Here is a 21767-nt window from a genome sequence, read left to right on the forward strand (position 1 = left end):
TGAAATTCCAACAATTTTATTTTTTAATGAGCTGTATTTTCTAAATTTGTTTTTATTTTATTTTTTCCTGTTTTCATACAGTATTGAAAACAAAACGCGGCACATTCACATTTTCCCGAGGAACTGTAAGGATGATTTCTACTGGGATAAACGCTGAGAAGCTTGAAGCTCAATCATTTTGATGTTGAAAAACTCTCCGAAGGAGAAAAGGCTTGATCTGAATGATCTAGAACATGTATTGTAATTTAATAGAAGAGATGGTCGTCTTAATATTTAATGATTTAAAAGAACTTCCCAGTTCATGCGAAGAGTATAGTCCAAGAATAAATCATATTTGCGGAACACATTTTATGCTACGTAAGTGTATACTTTGCGGTCCTCAGGTGTTCGTGCCAAATATTCACGCTCAATAAGTCCTTCAATACGCTTTTTAATAACAACTGGACTTGGTAGGAATCGTGCCTTCAGTTGTTGGGTTACCTGGAATATAATAAAAATTATTTTAATATTGTTAATGATACTGGCACAGCAAGAATGCACACACTAGACTTAACATTGACTTTAAAACAAGAGGGAACTTGTGCCACCTCAGTTAGCTGTGTTTCACAAATGGCCATTGCATATTAATCAACATTCTATAAAGCAACCAATCATTTGTACCAAAAGATGTAGTTAGTAGCCTCAAGAGTTCAGCAGCAATTTATTTTTATTATACAGTTGACACTGCTCTAAAGCAGAGGTGGCTAACCCTTTTGGTCTGCGGGCCACATCCACCCTTGACTAACCCCATTCAGTGAGTGAGATTACCTCTGCTACTAGAACATTATGCTGCATCTTCTTCCTAGATTTCATTATCCGGACTATAGCAGCCTCTATCTCATGTTTTCTGTCATCATCTACTTTCTGTCTTGTTTCTTTTCTTTCTGGGTCCGATTCTCCTTGTTTGGCAGCAACTGAAAGAACAGAAGAAATATCTCAATTTAGAAATACTGTAGCTATTTAATTCTAAAGATACTAAAGCCAAAATATTTTTCTTTAGCAGTGTCAATAAATACTTGAAACAGAATATGATGCAAAAGGACAACCAACCAAAGTGCAAAAATGGAACATATTTAAGATTAATAAATGATTATCAGTTACAGCAACAAGTTTTAAAACAGGTCAAATGCTTCTTGAGGGATTTGATATTTTTAGACCACAACTGAATGCATTTAAAAGGTTCCTTCACATTTGTTAAATTGCAATTCTGGATAACACTGGGTTTCATATATTGAGTCACACACGGAAATAAGTTATATAATACAACCTTTGGGGCTAGTTTAGCTTGCTCTGTTGAAGTGCCAGTTTCTACTGAGATAGTAAGTGAACTGGGTCTTTGCATTTGCTATAATCATGAAGCTTTCCTAGCATAAGTAGTTCACAAAGTCTAAAAAGGCAGCATTGTCTGTCATAACATGCTTTTTGTATCTGCATATCCCTACATCTGTAGCTGCTGTCTGTGGATCTTTAGCCTACTTCTTCATTTTAGGCTTCCATTTCCCTTCCAATTTGGATCCATCTCCATCTCCATTTTGTATGAGTATCCTGTGTATCACTGGTAATCAGTTTAACTATATACTAGTCAAGAAGAAAGGATAAGGCTACCAAGGATTATTAGCTATGATGGTTTATGCTCTCCCTCCACTGTCGGAGGCAGTATGCCTTGGAATACCAGTTGCTGGGAATTACAAGCGGAGAGAGTGCTGTTGCATTCAAGTCCGGCTTGAGGCCTTCCTATAGGCATCTGGTTGGCTATTGTAAAAACAGGATGCCAGACCAGATGGGTCTTTTGCCTGATACAGTAGGGCTCTCATGTCTGAAGTAAATGAAGGCTTTAAGGATGTGCAAGCATAAAGCTCACAAAATACATGTCTGGTTTATTAAGTTAAACACCCACCTGGAATTATAAGGCTATGGCTTTATGAATATTTGTATTACCACAGTACATGACATGGAAAGGATCACAAATAGAAGATACACAACAGAATCCTATCCAGCTTGCACTGAGGCAAGCATTGGTTCAAGACTATATTAGTTCCTTGAAGGCACCCATAAGAATGGGTGACCAGTTTAGTTTCCATACTAGAATGTATGATTCCAATATTGTAAATTCAGGAGTTGGACAGATTCTAGACGTGGTAGCTGAAAATGAAAGTGAGCATACCTGTTTGAATCTTGACTCTGTGCAGTTTGGATGTGAACTGGTCATTCACTGTAAATATGTGTCCATTTTCTATTTCTTTTGATTTCGGCTCTTTTGTGAGAACCCGTTGTGTTGGCTTTCCACACGCAAGGGACTGTAGCGCTCGTACAAGCTCTCTTTCGGGGATATCAGTCTCTTGTTGTATTTCCTACATTAAATTTAACAGCCAGATGGGTGGGGTATAAATAATAACATTATTATTATTATGGCAAAAGGTAGTTATGAAGAAAACAAAATTCTGAACAGTTTTGAAGATGTCTTCCCCCTCTAATCAAACTAGTTCAAGACTATCAATGGTTATTTTGACAAATTCAGAAAACATCTGGCAGTAAATCTATATATAATTCATAGCTGAAAAGGCTATTTAAAGAAAAAAATGAAAGTTACTCTAAACTAAAAGTTGACAGCATTGTGTTTCAGCACTTAATTTTATCACTTAATACAGTAATCTATATAAACTTCAACTGTGCAAGTTACTGTAGCACAGGACACCTTGTTCACAAATCTGTAGAGGAGTAGGATGATCTATATGTTCAGCATATAGGAAGTTTTACATATACCAAGTGAAACTAGTGGTCCATCTAGCTTAGTACTGTCTATTCTAAGTGACAGTGGCTCTCTATGGTTTTGGACAAAGGTCACTCCCAGCCCTACCTGGAGATACTGGGGATTGAACCTGGGACCTTTTGCATTAAAGGAATGTGTTCTACCATGAGCCATGGCCCTTCCCTCTTGGCACAGGTGTGCTGAAGAGTCCCTCTGAACTATACCACTTCAGACTCCAGGTAGGAGGTAGGAAGTAGAGAGAGTTCCTTGTAAAAGGCTTCCTTACTATAAAGAAGCACTGAAAGAAGGTTGCTAGAAACCCTTCCCAGATTCCCTCATTTTCTACATGTAAGGATTTTTCTTTTTAAATGTGGGGGGAGCATTCAAAAATGCAATTCCTGCACCTGCAGACTTAAGCGTTCCCGTCCAGGAAATACTCTTGTCACTTGAACATGGTGCTCAGCAATTAGTGTCTATATAAGAACAAGATTTTTTACAAAATATATTAAAACATCAAACTAGAAAAGAATGGTAATTGCTTGATTACAGGATTGCATTTCCTTTGATTTAAATATAGTTTTAAGGGGAAGTAGCAACTAGACTTCCTGTCCACAAACTGTTAACATTCAGGCTGCTTGATTTTGTTTAATTTCACAATGTATCAATTCACCTTGTGTGGTGACACTTAAAGAGTACTTTCACTTAAGTACTACTGTCACACACACATGGTGGCAATATGGTAACTAAGGACTTGTTTTCCACATCATTACATGGCAAGTAAAAAACAAGTATCCATTAGGAAAAATACACACCATGAAAAAGACGTGATTACTATCAGTAAATACTGTAAATAAATATATTTGGGTTTCCAACACTTGAATTTCACCCAACACAATTCAAAGGAATTTTAAAATCTTCCTTGAATCACAGGGCTTTGAAACATATAAATTATTTTTAGAGCTGAACCCAAGAAGTATTTAAGTATATAAGTATATAATGAATGATACAATCTCAGACTTTCACTAACAAGTGAAGGTATTCCTGGATGAGGACCAATAAGATTCCAAAATACTCTAAAAGTGTTAGCAGCCTCATATACCAATAGTTCAAGAACTTCCTGTACAAATGGCTCAAAGGGATGAATAATCCCTCTTCTCCATACGGTAGAGGAAGATGAATGCATATTTGGGAGATAAGTTAAAATTTTTACGGCTAGCAGAGAAAGTCATAGCTCATACCTCAAAAGTGTATTTTTCTCTGTTGTTAAAGAGCATTAGTATCGTCATCTGGAAAGTGGAGACTTGCAATATGTGCTTCCGTGTGTTAGAGCCAGTTACTTGGGCGCCTCCTACACCAACCTCTGAGCCATCTTCCTGTTTTAATTTTCAAAAAAGTCAAAAATCATTCTCGGAACATCATGTTATGCTCCTTCTTTCAGCTTTCTATGTACTTACTATAAGGTATAAGTCATGATCTGACTCATCTGCTTGTAAATACAAAACAAAGATTTTCATTTTGAGATACCCATTCCGTTTATCCCAGTTTATATAATTAGTTTTGCCATTAAAAAGCAAAACAGCTTATACGGCTGTTTGCTTTGTAATAAGCCAGCTGAAGATCCAAGTCACCATAGCACCTGACAAATAGGCTTTCACAAAACTGAGTCAAGATTGTGCAGTTTCTCAGCATATGTAAATTGGATAAGTTTTTTAATGTCAAACTTTACACATTATGACAACCACAGCTTCTGATACCCCACAGCTTCTCAAAGTGAACTATAATTCCACTGAGAGCCAGAAGCAAAGGAAGCCTGCCAGAAAGATGAATATATATATATTTTCAGAGAGTGCTATTCTGGGAAATTTGCAGTTCTAGACGTTGTGTGTGTGTCTCTGTGTGTGTGTGTGTATTATACACACACACAGACACACAGACACACACACACACACACAGCTGACTATATATATTAAAAGTGGTAAGTATTGTTAACATGAGCTTATATATGAAAGACTGAAATGTATGCGGAACTGAATTTTATTTCTAAGTTCATAATAGCTGAAGGCACAATTCAAGGCAATAATATGTTTACAGACACAGCACTTACCTTTTTAACAGGACCATAGAAGGTGGCATTGAGATCTGCAGAGCCCATGTGATGCTGGAGTGTCAGCTGCCTTCCACTATGTTTGGCTAAATAAAATCTACAAAATTCAAGAAGTTGAATGGCCATTTGATCATCTATACTTTTAACTATGGAAGCAAGAGATTCTTCTATATCAATATAGAAGATTACTATTTTGTGACTGATAACATGGCAAGCAAGCTTCAATTGCATGCATATAAAGAAGCATTTAATGCATGCAGATTATCTGGCCATTAGCTGCATCTTCTTTCTTTTTTAAAAAACACATTCCACTAACCATTCACACAAATAATCTTAACCATTCCTTACCTCCTAAATATTTCAAAAGCATGTCTGGGGGCTGGGGGAATGTTGCACTTTGGTGTGGCCGACTGAGTAGGCCAGTAGCCTGTTGTGAGAACCCGCACTGTCAGATCAACACCACCTAATGAGACCTGCATGAACACAAAGACAAACATTTATTTATTTTTTGTCTTCCACATGGCAGGAAATAACACAGCTTGCTATTCAAGACAGACGTGGCTGCCTTAATTTCATTAAGCAAAATCATTAGAAGCTGGTATCCAAGTGTGTGGGCTGCAGCAGAAAAACTTGTATGTGCAAAGTGAGCCTTAGGTGGAAGCAGGAGACTTTACACTTTCTATGAAATGCAGAAGGGCATAGGCGGGCAACCCAGACACATGGAGGTAACAGAGAGATTTTCTGGTGGGAGGAGAGTGTCAGTGAAGGATGTATAATGTGTAGTGAAATGTTAAGAGATGGACCAACAAAAAAACAAAACACAGCACAGGAATTATGCAAGTACTGTGTCCTGCAAGGGAGAGCAGTGATAGGAACTGCAGAGGCTACTGAGTTTTCTTCTCCCACATTCTATAGGTACTTAACCAGATGGGGGCCAAGACAGGTGTGAACTGAAGGATTGACCCAAGGCCAAAACAGAGAGAAAGTGCTTATCTGATCATAAAAAGTTGCTATTCTGAACTGCTGCAAAGGCTAACTGAGGAAATCATAGAACTAATGTGAGGAACCTTTGGCCCTCTGAACCACAATTCCCATCAGTTCAACACACACACACACACACACACACACACGTGTGTTGTGTGTGTATAGTGCAGAGAGAGTGAGAGTGTGCGCATATGGAAAACCTTGGCATGGATTATTTGGGGGATGGAGGGGGAAATGATCAGAGGATCACTTACGCTGTCCCCATGTTGGCTGAGGTTAATAGAACTACATTTATGCATATCAGCACTTTCTCTGTTTCATATTACTGCTGCCACTTTTGAAGACTGCTAAGTCTTTTATTTACTGTTTTTCATCTATCTGTGCACTCATTCTGCAGGTGCTTTGATCTTCTGACAATTGCTTAATATTTGGCATGTTACTGAAATTAAATATTCTTTAAATAGTTATTGAAATTAATTGTTAATTGTTTCATATGCCAGGATAGTTAAACATATTCAGAGGCCTCGATTTTGAGGCAGCATAGCTTTGAGTTCAAGAAGCTGAGGACTAAAAATAGAGGAAGCCTAATACCTTCATGCTTGAGGGCCCCTTTGGAAGCATCGGGGGGGGGGGAGGGGAGGGCACTATTGGAAGCAGTTGCATCCTTGGTTTGATCCAGCGGGGCTCTTTATATTCTTAATACTTTTTAAAATATAAACAAGCTGAGGTTTTACAGTCAATATTCTGATCTAATTATAATTGCAGTACAGTATTTGTTTTGACATGCTACAAAATTATAATTTGAGAGTCTATGTAGATGAGACATTGAAAGATGGGAGATGTAAGCAATCTCTAATTTACTTAGAAATGATATGGAGGTGGAGGTGGGAGGACAATTGCAATATGATCCTGAGGTTGGAGGGAGGGGGAGGTTCAACCCTTTCCTTGAACCGTTTCCCCAATTTAAATATGCCCTCTCAGCTATTAGCCCGATTTTACAGGTCCTTTATTTGGGCCTTTAACCAAACAGTCTTTAAAATGATGTTATCAATAGGTCCTAATATCAGGTAACAAAAGTCAGTTTGATCCAATGAGCTAAGCTGTTACAGAGTTCTGAAAATTAAAACTCTGATGACACAGATGCTTTTATTTTTTTAATGCATGAACTACAAAAGGTCACAGCACTCACAAAAATACTGCCAGAAGTTTAATTATATTTCATTATTTTAATAACAAAAAGCAGGTGTGTGCCACCTGCTGGTGAAGCAGTTCAGTTAACAGATTTTGTTTTTAAGATTCAAAATGTTTCTTCAGTCAAAAAGTAGCACATACAGTGGTACCTCAGGTTAAGTACTTAATTCGTTACAGAGGTCTATTCTTAACCTGAAGCACCACTTTACCTAATGGGGCCTCCTGCTGCCGCCACCCCGCCGGAGCACGATTTCTGTTCTTATCCTGAAGCACTATTTCTGGGTTAGCGGAGTCTGTAACCTGAAGTGTATGTAACCCAAGGTACCACTGTATTCTAGAAAGGGCTCTAACTGGCCATCAATTTACTGCCTCACAAATGTTACAATTTCCACAGTGAAATGCTACAAATATTAACCTCTTGTGGAACTCAGAAGGCAGAACTGCCATTAGTACTATGCAATGAAAACATGGCCGTCCTGAAGGTGGCTTCTCTTGTTGGGATCACACCATCTCCCTTTTAGTGTTAGAGCTACAAGATCCCAAAGCTAGCAAGTGCTGGTGGGGATGAGTGATGAAGGAAATCACTGTGTACTGCGTGTCTCTGTTTTCCTTTGTCCTTAAAAAGCAAGGAAGCCCCATGATTCTGTGGGAACCAGAATAAAGCACTGGCCTCATAATTCATCCTCCAAAGAGTCTCACATCCAGTTTATCCAGTTGTATACAATCCTCAGTTTTTTTGGTGGTCACTCCTAGGATTATCCCATGCACTATCCTCTCTCATCTTATCCCAATTTGTTGTCTCCCCTTTTCTTGCTCCAGCACCCAGAAAGCAATCACCCTCGACAATCTTTTCCTCCTTCAAACCCTTCACCTAGTCACCACCACAGAAATCTTGCTTCCTAGGGCTGGCATTGCCAGTTTTGCAGCTCTCACATTCTGCCACACTTTGCTTTGCAAGCTGCAGTAGTGATGTTGGTCTTTCCCTTTTCCAATATTTCATCCCTTACTGAAACCCAGCCTAAGTACCTGTAACTGAACTTAACTCATATTCTTCTGTTAATTCTCAGCTTCCTCTTCTCTGTTACCTTCCTGCACAGAACTCTCACACCCCCCTTTACCGATGTACAACGGTAAAAATTGCAAAATAAATTACATAAAGGAAAATTTCAATTTTCCTCCTCAATATGCACAATGCATACAAAGCTGCTGAATTTATAGCAAATGGACAAATAACTTTTTAGACCCGAGTACAGGTCTCTGTCCTTAATATAAAAGAGAACGAAAGAGTTATATATGCAGCTTGTCGTAATAATGCCCAGCACAGCTCTCTCTCTGCTGCTGCTTCCCTTGGGAAGCAAGTGGCAGGAGGGAAATCAGTCGTGTCTAATTACTAGAGAACAAATGGGTAAGAAGAAAAAACAATGATCCAAAACTATAAACAGAGCAGGGCGGAAGAGGAATAGCTGAAATTGCATACACAAAGCAAAGAACCAACACAAAATCAGTTCAATTCTATTCACATACATATTTAAAGTCAGTAAACTGAATACAAAATGAAATGCTGATAAAATGAAAAATCAAGGTAAAGTTCATATGCTTTCATAACTCTGTCTACACTGAAATCTGAATCAATGTCAGTTTATAAATGCAAAAGTATTCAATGATTTTAACAAATGCTGGGTAATTACCCAGAAACAATATAAAATTTGTTGAATTGTTGTTCTATTTGATTTGTTAAAGAATTGAAGTTGTGTTCCAATTGCAGGCCCTCAAAAGAATGATGAAATTATTTAAATGGGCACCCAATTTTTGATGGTACTTTCTGTGCTTGTTGAAAGAGGCCAAAGAGATCTATAATTCCCCTGAAGAAACCTGAGAAATGGCTACTACATCCAAGAAAAACAGCAGGGACACAAAATGACTCACTCCCAAACTGGGGAGGTAATGATGAATATATTATTCTTCTAAGTCCCTGTAATTGGAATAAAGAGGATTTAGACAGAGTAAGGACTTATTTACAGAATGTACCCATTTCCCAAGGAGACTTTATTGCAGGCAGAGCAAGGTGCAAAGACACCAAGGATTACTTCCTTGCCTCAGGAAGTGGTAGTGGAGTCCTGACTGGAAGTTTGGACATATTTTTTCCTATGGAAGTGTGTGACTTTTGAATCAAGTACTGTGTTATATTTGGGGTTGCCTTTGAAAAGTGATTAGAAACTTCAGCTGGTTTGGAACCTGCTGACAGGAGCTTGGCACTGTGAGAATATTGCACTACTTCTTAACTCCAGTGATTCCTAGTTTGTTTCTAGATGCAGCTCAATGTCTTGGTTTTAACCCCCAAAGCCCTAAACTAGAAGCAGGGAACCTACAGCCCCCTACTTAATTTCATCAGCCTCCCAACTTTTCTAAGGACTCTTTACCACTGAGGTAATGGGTAGCACAGCTGCTCTGTGCTGAGAATAGCATAAAAGATAAGATACTCCCACCCGCTAGCAATATTTGGGAGGAGTTACTTCAGAGTAAACATGCTAACCCAGTTTTTACCTGGAACAAGTTGCTGACAGAGCCCACAGACTGGTGTCACCTACTTTATGAAATGTTGGAAATACCTATTTCCATTCATCCATTCCTTGAAAGGAGCAGGTGTCCTCATAGAATTGTAGAGTTGTAAGGGACCCCGAGTTATCTAGTTTAACCCCTTGTAATGCAGGACATATGGTCACCCAACCTCTGCTGAAAAACCTCCAAGGAAGGAGAGTCCACAACCTAGTGTCAAACAGCTTTTACCTGCTTCTCTCTGCAGGGATGGTTATATGGCTCCTGTTAAGCAATGGATCCCAACCTGAGTAGCCAGAGCTTCTCAAACGGGTAATATCCCTGATCCATCTTCCTAGGCAGTTCGTTCTATCTATCTATCTATCTATCTATCTATCTATCTATCTATCTATCTATCTATCTGTCGTTTAGAATATAATTAAGAACCTGTAAAACAACCCACTTAGCAATACAAGAATTCACTCTGGTATGTGCTCCACCATAGACTTTTTTCTGTAGGTCAACAGCCCTTAATAGAAAAATAGTTCCCCACTCCTGTCCTATACTCTGGTTATCAGAAAGACTGCTTGCTGCCCTCTGAATATAGCCAACAACTATAACCTTAACTGGAAGCCATTCTCTTGGCACCTCTGCCTGCACAAGGTGATCCAAGGAAGATGATATTTTCTCTGGTTGTACTCCAATTTTGGAACACATTTCCCAAGAAGACCCACCTGCAACCTTTATTGCATATTTTAGGAACCCAACAAAGATTGTACTATTTTTCTGGGCTTTCAGTAGTTGACCTATTTAAGATTCAGCGTTTTTTTGGGTAGCAGCGTTAGTTTTCTGGTGGAAAAAATACTAATTTATTTACTGGCTGCTCTCTTTATTTGAGTTCACATGTTGCTGTTTTATCTTGCTGCTGCTTTGTATTTTACAGTGCTGAATACTTTACTGGTTTTCTTTAATTGTTAAACTGCTTTGGCTGCTAGCTTGCAAAAAGATAACCCATTATTCTAAAATAATTTAAAAATAATTAAATGAAAAGCAGTATTTTATTCAGAAGGGCGTTTCACTCAAAAACTTTGTTAGAATAACTGAAATAAGTGTTCAGATCAAGCCAGCAGTTAGCTTCTTACCCCTGTTGCCTGTAGATGTTGCCTAAATTCATCCATTGTTGTGTTTGAGATGCTCATATCCCTGAACATTCCTTCCAGTTTTGATGTGAATTGACATCCACATTCAGTCTATAAAAAAGAAGAGAACAATTCTTTTAAAATTATATATGCCTATATATATATATATTTAGGCCACATACTTGGAACCAGAACATTACAAAATATGGAGAAAATGTTTGAACTTGTTAAAGATATGAAAAAGCGAAACACATTCTGCTTGATTCCAATCATCAGTTCCAACAGTAGAAAACATCCCAAAATGTTTACCACAAAATGTTGTGCTATTAATGTAAAAGTATGCCATGATTTTAATGGTTGATGGGCAGGGTATAAATATATTATTATTATTATTATTATTATTATTATTATTATTATTATTATTACTACTACTACTACTACTACACCAGGTTGGGGGGACGGACAAAAGTTGTTCTGTAAATGAACAGAAGAACCTGCTGTCCCAATCTTTTAAAAAATATAACAAAATATGTCTTCCTTATTCTTTATGTTTAGGAGGAAAGTTACAACTTTTGAATCAGGCTTTAAAGCCTTCCAAGGTATTCTGAATAACGTGCTATCTCCTATTGTTTTATATTGTTGGGTTTTTGTTTTTATTAAATACCACTCTGTCTTAAGAGGAAACACAAAAATAAAGAACCCACAGAATAGGAACATACACAAATAGAAAAAACAGGGGTTCCGGTCAGCATACAAAGTCACATGTCTTTGTATACTGGCTTGAACCCTTGTTTTTTCTATTTGTGTATGTCTTAAGAGGAAAAGCAGGATATAAATAATTTCAAATTTAAAAATTAGAAATTTCTTCCCAGGTGCACTCTTAAAATCCCAGCTGTACTATCCAAAGAAGCACATTACATGAAGTGCTTTTTTTTAGCAGGATAAAGAAGAGGAAAAGATGGATTGGAAGGTTAGGGTGGGGTGTTTTTCAATCCTTCTCCAAGAAGGAATAGCAGGTAAGTATTCTCTTTGTTGTGAAAATAAGGAAGAGGACTATAGCTTAGATGGAGAATGGGGAGCAACTTTTTGCCATGCACCAGGGGTTCCAGAAAATCTGTGAACAGGGAAAATTGACATTACCTGCTTTATTCTATCCTCTTCAACTCCTCCCTGCTTTTCAAACTTTCTGGCAGGAAATCGACTGCAGTTCCAAATACTGCAGTTTTAAGTTTTAAAAACAGTATGAATAGACTTTTGCTGGCAATGAAATTTTTTTATTGCCCTACCTTTAGTATTTAGAAATATAGCATACTGCAATGATCCCACATTAGCTAAAATTATGACAACTGAATGTTTGACTGAAACCAGAAATAAAGGGAAACAGTCACTAAGTAAAAGATTGCAGGGACTAACTTTACCTTTAGCTTAGATATCATGTTTTTCTCAGAGTCATCTGAAACACTTTTGTTTGTTAGAAGCCTCCTTGCCAAGTGCTGTTTATAGTATCGTTCAAAAACATCCTTCTCTTGCATAAACCTAAACAAAACCATTGCCTTGTCCAATATAGTCTCTACTTCTTGCTCAGTTAGCTGTAAAGACAAAAACATTATTTTTCAACCAAATGCTACCAATCTGCATCGCTAGAGATTATGCCCACAAAATCCTATTAATTAAGAAACACTCATAGCACAATCAATGCATTTTTACTGAGAAATAAATCCTGCTCTGCTCATGTAGCGTGTAGCATGGCAGCCACAGCCTTCTCAGGGCAGCTTCACACTTCACAAAATAACACTGTGATTCACTGTGATAAAACACTAAGTGGGAATGGGAGACATATCTTCAAATGTACGAAGGCATGGACTTCAAGTTTTTGGTGCAACAGTAACTTGTTAGGGGACAAAAGTTCAAGTACTAAATGGGAACATATTTTGCTGGGGGGGGGCAGCAATCTGATTACATGGTCAGCATGCTAAACTACAAAGAACTTGAAGGCATCATACTGTAAGCTGGAGATGTATTGCTGTGCAAGACCCACCAGAACACATACATTAGTACTTCTGACACTGCCACCAATAACACTTTCCTTTTAACATAGGTCATTTTTAAATGTCAATAATTATCAGCATCATCATTCTAAAAACAACTATGACTAACAGTGGTTAAGTCAATCAAGAATTATTCAGTTCTCTATTTACACACATATATAGTTCATGCAGTTGCAAAAGATTCTGACAAGCACATATAATTTGTTCACTCAACTGCACTGATTATTGCATTTTGAAAGTTAAAACAGTATATTTTCAGGATCATAAGAGAACAGAAGTTTGCACAAATATATGTTGCTGTTTTGTCACAAATTTGCATAGTTGTAACTGAAAATATACTTACTCCCTTGACTCCTTTTTTTAACTTGTCATCAATAAATAATGAGAGGTACTCTGGAGACCTAGAGTTAAGGTTGAGGAAATACTCAAAGTCACCCGCAATGGTTTGTTTGAAGAGCCTGTCGTTATTGAAAGATTCTTGAAGGAAGCGATCAAACCTACTCTTCAAATCCAGTAAACCCTTAGAAAAATAAAGAATATTTTTATTTTCAGGTAGGTAGTCGTGTTGGTCCGACACAGTTGAAATGAATTAAAAAATTGTCCAGTTTGTTCTGGGTATAAGCTTTCAGGTTTCTGAAGAAGTATGCATGCACATGAAAGCTTATACCCAGAACAAACTTAGTTGGTCTCTACGGTGCTAATGGACAATTTTTTAATTTTTTAATTTATTTCAAATAACGTTCAAATATGTTACAGATTTCTATTATATGTTGTATGGAAATCACATCCATTGTGAGGTTATTTGACTGAAAACTATTTGCTCATTGCTTCACAGTGTCTAGAAACTTTACTTGACATTAGGTTAAGCTTAGAAAAACCTGGTATTTCAAATGGGAAAGAAAATCCATTGTTAAGTATAGATTTCTTTCTCAAGTGCAGAGGACAGCTAGCAAGAGGATGTTACCAGGGTTCACATGCATCCTGTATAACCTCAAGCACCATCTTGCAACTACCACCACCAACTCTTTTTCATTATGGTTGTATTTGCTCCTGGAGGTCCAAGTCACAGGCAACAGCCTCACATACTGGACTGTGACTGTGAAGTGAATGACAGCTGCATGTCCTGGCTCTTCCTAGAATTCAAACATTCAACAGTCTTGGTGCCATGGTTTCTAGGGCATAGCAAAGTGCTCTTCACCTCTCTGTATTTTGGTTCTACACTTGGGGAAGAATGATTTGGGGAAGGTTCTGGGAGTGCAGTCCATTTCAATGATCACTGGGCAATTTCAATGAAATTCTGAATATCTTCCTTGAGACCAAGGTGACTTGGGTGAGGATGCAGCCTAGGAGTATGTAGGCAGCGCCCCAGGATTCCAAGATGCTTCAGATGGCTTAAAGAAGATCAGTGCTGAAATTGCCGAGGTGGCATTTTAGTGGGCTGCTGTAGCCATTTGTCAACAAGTGATCTCTTGGAACTTGCCCCACTTGCTTTAAAAGGATGATGTCCACCTGTCTGCTAAGAGGTGTGATCTTTACAAATGGACTCTCCTGTGTGGGGTTTCCTTTGCTTCTATTCTAGCTGCTTTAGTTGCTGCAGGTGATTTTTTGTTTGTTTGTCTGTCCTGAGAAATGTTGAAGGTTTGGGTCTTGTCAGTTCTACAGGGATGAGAAAGGAGTCAAGCAAAGTTTGCCCTTTCTTGTGGCAAGTCCACCAGTGGCAGAAGAGCAGCAGATCTGAAGTTCAATTAAGATGGGCAAATGAGATATGTAAGGTTTAACTACCTGAATATAGTCAACTGGGTTCTTTCCTTCTCCTTCTTCAGATACAAGAGCTTTACCTTGCTCTCGGAGGTAGGAGCTCATACACTCACACATTGTCTTAAGACCATTCGGCACACGGCTGAAAAGCTTGTACATACAAGCAAGATCTGCAAAGGAGGAAAAGTATATTAACTACCACCAACATGGTATTTCTATCACAAGACAGCAGATGAACAGAAAAAGTGTTCTCAAATTTTTGTCAACTCATATTTTAACATGAAGTCTCATTGTGAGGCTCTTCCTTCTGTCCTGGAATAGCAGACACAACAGACCTGTCCTAAATGTTACCTTAATTTTTGTTCTTCACCTTTTGGCTGCTATATTATTTTAAATAATAAAATCATTATGGTGATTTGCTGTAGCAGTATGGCACATTGAGTGTCTTTGAATATAAGAGCTATAAATGTTTAAAATTTAAATTTTAAAAAAATTTCAGCACAGAGTGTCCAATTCAACAACAAAATATAATAAAACTAATGCCAGATTACAAATTAAAAACCCTAATGAATCCTAATGCTATGTTATGCTAAGTGACCATTGGCTTTTAAACTAGGATTGGTAAATATAATTGTATTTAAGTAGAATTTGGTTGATCAAAATAAGCAAGCATGAATACCACATAAACTATTGAAAGGTTTCTTGGAGATACATAACATTTTATTGCTGTTGCAAGGAATGAACTGAGCTGAAACTCATTTCAGGTGAGCTACCATCTCACTCATTAGTTACCATCACAAGCATATGGAGCACACACTAATACAAATCTGCTAATGGAACTATGCAAAGCAAAAAGTTTACATTAGTAAACATTGATGCGAGGCCGACATTTTAGTTTTCTAAAATAAAATGGCATTTCTTACAAAATCTTTGGACATGTAGGAAGTATCTATAGCTTAGTCACAATAATTATTCTTTAGGCAGCTTTAGATAGAATAACGCTACTGAGGGAATGGAAAACACAGTTGTTTTTTCAGTATATATATATCACTTCATATTTCAACAGAAATCTCTAAGGAATATAGATATTCTAACAAAAAGGAATAAATATTAAGAATTATTTAGTACACTTCATTCTTATAAACTACTTCAGTGCCTGTAACCAGCATAATCTGGATTTACCTTCTGTTTTTCCATTTTTTAGCATGTGAACTAGACCAGAATTCTCCATTTCCACTATAGTCTTCATATGCTTGGAAATAAGCTCTCTCTCAACAACTTTTACAATTGGCTCTTCAGTTGATTTATCAAGGCAGTGCATCACACGTTCTATTTCTTCATTAATTCTAGCTTCTACTTTCTTGATATAAACTGAAGCACTATTTTCTGCTAAAAACTTCTGGCTCTCCATCTGTATTGGAACAAAGCAGAGGCACGCCATGTGATACTATAATATTCTGAAAGAATTGCTACAGATGCACTCCCCCACCATAAACATTTTTAATTGAAATAAGACTTCATACCTATTACCTTGATGCAATCCATACATCAACCCTGTATTATTATTCATATATTACAGTATGCAATGTGGATTAAAGGATGGCGCTTGGCCTCATGTCCACGACACAGGCAGGATTTGAAGTAAGAATTTCCCAATTTATAACTCTGCTATGCTACATCAGCTCTGAACATGCCCCCTAATTAGTGATACTTGCTAATTTAGAACCCAGTAATACAGCCTTGTGGCTATGGGTTGGGATTCACTCCCACCACCATCTGCGCACCAGTGTCAATGTGGACTGTGGATGAAGCAATATTTATCTTTCTTTGGAATTGGAGCATCCTGCACTTTATGGGATTCCACTCCAAAGGACCCCCCCTGAATCTGAGTGCATGCATGGAAGGGGGCTCCCACTGAAAAGCAGCAGAGATTAAAAGATGCCATGTGCGAGAAGAATACCATCCATATGATATATAGAGAGTATGAGACATCGCCTTCTTCTTTCCCACTGCAGCCCTATTTATGCAGATTTTGAGGGCACAAAAAGCGTTTCAGGGAGGAGAGGAAAACAAAATTGCACTGCATAAGTGGAAGTCCATTCTGTTTATGCATAACCAGCATTGGATACAACCAAGTTTTCCTGTTTTCCAAATAACATTTTATTTTTGCTGGATGTTTGGGACAGTGAATCTTTAAGCAGAATAGCAGTCAATATCTACAATTAAAAACCTTATATTGGGGGGAGGGGGGAGGAATGATTAGAAAGATTACTTGCAAGTAATTCCAAACGAATTCATTAAACAGATTAACACCAATAAACAGTTAACACCACATACACTTGAAACATATTTTGTACCTGAAAGAATTCTGCTGACATCTCTAAAAATGGGGCTTCAAAATCTTCTTCATAGACAGATCTTCCTTCAAGGCCTAGAATCATTAACATCTGACAAGCATTTCTGATTGCTCCTCTGTCAAAATATTAAATCAGATGTTGAGATTAGATATATTTTAGCAGAAGTAGTATTTTCAAAGTAATTCAACAAAACATCCTCATATAATTTTCACCCTCAGCAATCAATGCAAGTCCCTCTCATCAAGGATGTAAGAATTAGAAGAGAGCAAGGAAGAGACTTCTCCACTCTTACCCCTGAGATTATAGTAGTTAACCCCAAGCAGAGATAACAAAAATGTGTATTGCTGCTGAACTTCAAGAGGCAGTTTAAGAAATCCCTCCTTTGGTGGGCTCTTTGGAGACTATAGTGACACCAGGTTTACTCAGAACTGACAGGCTGCTCAACTTGATTTCCTAGCTATAATGATTTCTGGTTGTCTCCATTTAGATCTGGTATAATTAGTTATTGAAGAGACTGAACCGTGAACCATGAAGTCATAAATTCTATCATTCCAGCTGCCATGAATTCACTAGGTGGCATTAGATACCTTCCTTTATCCTCACCGCCAGGGAATGGCCTGTTTTGCAGACTTTAAGAGGATAACTGAGAGTGTATGCAAATATTTTGTATTATTCTGAGTAAGGAGATTGTTTAGAACCAATTATTTTAGACAAGATTATAAAAGTTCCTTTACTGGCTCTTCTGAAATTTTTTAGGTACTTCATCTTTAAGTCACTGATCTTATTCAGTGTTCTCAAGTGCACAAAAACACACACACCAATTCCCTAATTTCACAACTTTCTCCATCTCTAGAAACTCCTCAGCTGAAAATAATAATAATTTAATACTCACAGCAACCAGTCCGTATGCAATTTTGTACAGGAAAATAGCTAAATTATGAAATTGGAATAGGAACTTCACACTAACTTATCTGTGTAAATTTGTAGATATCAATATCTTGATAAGCATTAAGGGCAATATCCAATGAACTCATTCCATTAGCACAAGGATTTATGCCTGCACAACAAAACTCTTCCCCCATCTTCAGTATTCCAATCCCATATCTACTCCTGAGTGTTTAAGGAACCCCTGGAATAGATTTGGGAGTACACAGAAGGGAAATCCCACTGTGCAAGCAGATATCCTTGTGCCAACAGAATGGGTCACACAGCACTACTTTGAATACAGCCTTTAGGGTTGCGTAGCAATGTGGAGTTGGCCAAGTTGAAATACTGTGTACACATTTTAAATTACTAACAAAGTGTTAATAGCTACTAGAACTCCCAACACTGTAACACTCTGTAACTGTGTCAGAAGAACAATTTGTTTACAAGCAAAGATGTGTTGAGAATGAAGCTCCCTAAACACTCCAAAGGAGGAGAATGTTGTGCAACTGGTATATACAGCCATATATTCATAAAATGCCAATGGGCAACCTGCAGCCAAAATAGAATCAAGTTTCAAATTGTTTTTAAAATGGTAAGGAATGGGGGCGGGGAGAGGCAAACAGCTACTGCAGTGGCAGAGAAGGTAAGAAATGGATACTGAATATATTGATGGCATGTATTTTTTAAAAAAATGTTTCAGTTATCATCTTGATTTTGATAATATAGTGTACTAACAGTATTAGCCACCCAGGGAATTTTTATTGATGGCCTCGTAAAATATATCCCACTATTATTAAAAATGAAATTAAAAAACGCAAACAAAAGCACAACAGCAGCAAGATTAACTCATGCACACAAAACAAAGATCTTGCAAGAATGATATCAAAGCTATTTTTTGCAGTTGTACCTGTCCACAACTTCTCCTTTCCGTTCCCTTGCAATCATGTCCAACAATGTCTGTCGTAGATGATCCCTAATACACCCGTAACGTACAACTTGATCTCGAAAGATAATTAATCCCAAGTTGTAGACATTTTCCACATTATTTTGTTGTACATATACACGGTCCTAAAATTAAAATATAAATAATAAGGCTTGTATCCAATACCACTCTTATGCAGTTTATCCAGAGACTGCTTACAGCTACATGAGCATACCTCAGTCACCCCCTCCCCAAAACAACCTCCAATGCACTTTGTCTTGAAAACCGATACCAAAATAACTATAAATGGTTATTGCTTATATTGCAGAAAACAACTGTCTTACAATTATCAGGGCAAAATAAATAAATTGGAACACACTATCATTTAGGTTCTCTCAAGTCATGTGTGTTTATCACCATGTAACACACACATACTCCTAAATCGATGCAATCAAAACTTTGCCATTTGAAAGATGATAAAGCTGACCAATACAGTAGAGCTCAGACTACATACAAAGAAAAAAGAAATAGATCCTGTGAGTTACACATGTATAATAGAGAACACTGACTGCAAGGAAGAGGAGAGCATCATAAAATGGTCTCAGGGTACCTAATCCTAAACAGGAATGGTCCTAGTCAAAACTTGGAAGAGAGACTATTTGGAAACCTTCAGAGCTCTTCAGACGAAAGCAGACATAAAAATGTAATACAATGTAATACAAACATTCTCGGTAGAAGTGTGTTTTCATATGGCACTGGAAATATCTAAGAACCCAATCCTAAATTGTGCTTTGCAAGATTCCTTGTAAAGGTAAAGAGTAGCTGCTCTTTCCATTTAAAAATTAAAATTTCCAGTGACAATATGGTCCACAGAGTAAGACATGATATGTAAAGGGTAAAACATCTAAAACTGTGTTCAGTTCAAAACGCTATTTGAATAAAGCGGAAATCTGAAAGAGCGCACTAGATAAATGACAACAACAACAAAAATCAATCCTAATCTCTTGACATTTCATTAGCAGTCTTTAGCCTAGTTCAAGAGAGATAATAGCAACAAATTTCACATGGAGGCATGGGTGTAGATACCCCACCACATACCTAGAACAATGCATTATGCAGGTGCCCCACATAGAGGCCGATATATGAGCCTTTCTCTTTCATTATGTAAGCACATCTTGTTAACCTCTATTCCAATCTCAGCTTCCCAAAAGAACCATTCACAATGAAACTACTGAGGAGGAAAAGTGGACTCCAGTGTGTGTATGTCCCACATTCATATCAGTTAAAGATTTCAACTTATCATGTCCAATTCTTCCGTCAGTATGAAGATCTACAAGTTTGTTCTTACGACTAAATACTTCTAGCTCCAGAGACAGAGAAAAATAAGACATTACCTACCATATACATTAGAATGTCTCTAATCATCACCATTGCTGTTTGATGATCATTCCATGCTTGGTTTAATGTTTGGAGGAAGTTGTTATTTAATGAATTTAGCACATCTTCTCGCACCTGAAACCAAATAGAATGTTTCAAAATAACCAAGGCAACTTATTTAATGCAAGTTATTGAAAGCTACTACATATACTGCTATGCTACTGTCACAAGAATGAGCTAAAAGACGTGCCAAATAACCACACTACCAGTTCAAATCGCACCACTATTAGGGAGCTATTTGCATTTAAAAAACAGACAAGTGTTGTCTGCAGATAAGTCTGACTCATGAGTAAATAAATGAAATATATAGATGAAACTTGTTAATTTATCATGTTTTGTTAGCAGTGTAGGCAGATTTACCATATAGGATAAATGATACATTTAGCCCTGAAGCTCCTAGAAGCATAACCAAATTAATTTTGTGATCCTCACAGCAAGTCATATTACTCACAAACATTTACACTTTTTTCTTACTGGAAGAACAGGAAATAGCCCTAGTTACTTACTTATCAAACCTTTATTAGGCATTATGCAGGTAAAACCATAAAAGGAAAATAACATATAAAAGCCTTGAGATATATATAAAAAGGCAGGAGTTGGCTACATACAAATATAAATATATACATATAGAATCAGTGGTTTTCCTTGTTAACCTGCTCCTTGGAGGACTGCTGCCAAAAACACGGCTACCCCCGCCGTTACCCTTTGGTCAGCGTCGGATAGGTAGAGTCCCACACATTCAGCTTGCTGGGGTTCCAGACCACCCGAAAGGGGGGACAGCACGCGTTGACGGAGCGTACTGTACAATGGGCAATGAAAGAGGATATGCTCTACAGTGTCCGGGACATTCATAGAACATCTGCAGAATCTCTTGCTTCTGGGAATGTTTTGATATCTTCCCCAGACAAATGCTGAGGGAAAAACATTCAAACGGGCCAGCATAAAAGCCCTACGTTGGGCTGGGATTATTAATTTAGAGACGTAATTGGCTCTGCAATCTAAGATATTTAAATCGTAGAATCTGGGGGAGCAAATTTTGTTTACAGCTGCCATAATATTTTGTCTCTCGACATCCTTTAGTCTAGTTAGGATATTATGGAGAATATATTGCTCATTAGAATTGTACAGGAGCTCCAGCTCGATGCCTAAAGATTCAATTTTTTTTTCAAGGTGCTGATACCATCTTGATTTATAAGGGTCTTTGAGCAAATCAGCGAGCAGACTTGATGGAGGGCAGCGAAAATGGCAGCGTAACCAATACTTTATTGAGGTGGACCATGCCCAGTATTCCATTGTGTGTATGCCTATTTCTGCACACATTGTTTCATATTTGATCATAAGAGGGAGTCCAAGAATACGTCTCAAAAAGCTGGAGTGAATCTTTTTTATATCACTGTTATATGCTTGGACCCATAGCGGGATACCATAGAATATCTGGGATTGCACTTTTGCTTGAAATATCTGATTGGCCGCAGGAATAAATTGATTACCTTTCTGATAATAAAAACGGGCAACTGCTGATGAGATGCACTTTGCCTGTTTTATGGCATTTGTGCGATGGGTTGCCCACCCTAAGT

General features: G+C 37.6%; 1 protein-coding gene across 5 annotated transcripts in view; it reads right to left on the reverse strand.

Annotated features, from left to right (window-relative positions):
• The window catches only part of CUL3 (cullin 3), a 55138-nt gene continuing 33371 nt past the window's right edge, over window positions 1–21767 (reverse strand). For 3 of the 5 annotated variants that reach the window (XM_079975866.1, XM_079975867.1, XM_079975870.1), the window contains exons 3-17: window positions 20152–20265; window positions 18739–18899; window positions 16905–17019; window positions 15730–15958; window positions 14572–14717; window positions 13133–13309; window positions 12160–12330; window positions 10745–10852; window positions 5241–5365; window positions 4893–4989; window positions 4027–4161; window positions 3193–3261; window positions 2204–2390; window positions 808–953; window positions 1–480 (exon numbers count right to left, since the gene is read on the reverse strand). In XM_079975866.1, coding sequence (XP_079831992.1) covers window positions 349–480; window positions 808–953; window positions 2204–2390; window positions 3193–3261; window positions 4027–4161; window positions 4893–4989; window positions 5241–5365; window positions 10745–10852; window positions 12160–12330; window positions 13133–13309; window positions 14572–14717; window positions 15730–15958; window positions 16905–17019; window positions 18739–18899; window positions 20152–20265 — 2112 coding nt within the window. In that variant the 3' untranslated portion in view covers window positions 1–348. The remainder of the gene's footprint in view (window positions 481–807; window positions 954–2203; window positions 2391–3192; window positions 3262–4026; window positions 4162–4892; window positions 4990–5240; window positions 5366–10744; window positions 10853–12159; window positions 12331–13132; window positions 13310–14571; window positions 14718–15729; window positions 15959–16904; window positions 17020–18738; window positions 18900–20151; window positions 20266–21767) is intronic. The other 2 variants (XM_079975868.1, XM_079975869.1) reach the window with 1 other exon arrangement.

This window comes from Podarcis cretensis, assembly GCF_951804945.1.
Source record: "Podarcis cretensis genome assembly, chromosome: 5".
Taxonomy (NCBI): domain Eukaryota; kingdom Metazoa; phylum Chordata; class Lepidosauria; order Squamata; family Lacertidae; genus Podarcis; species Podarcis cretensis.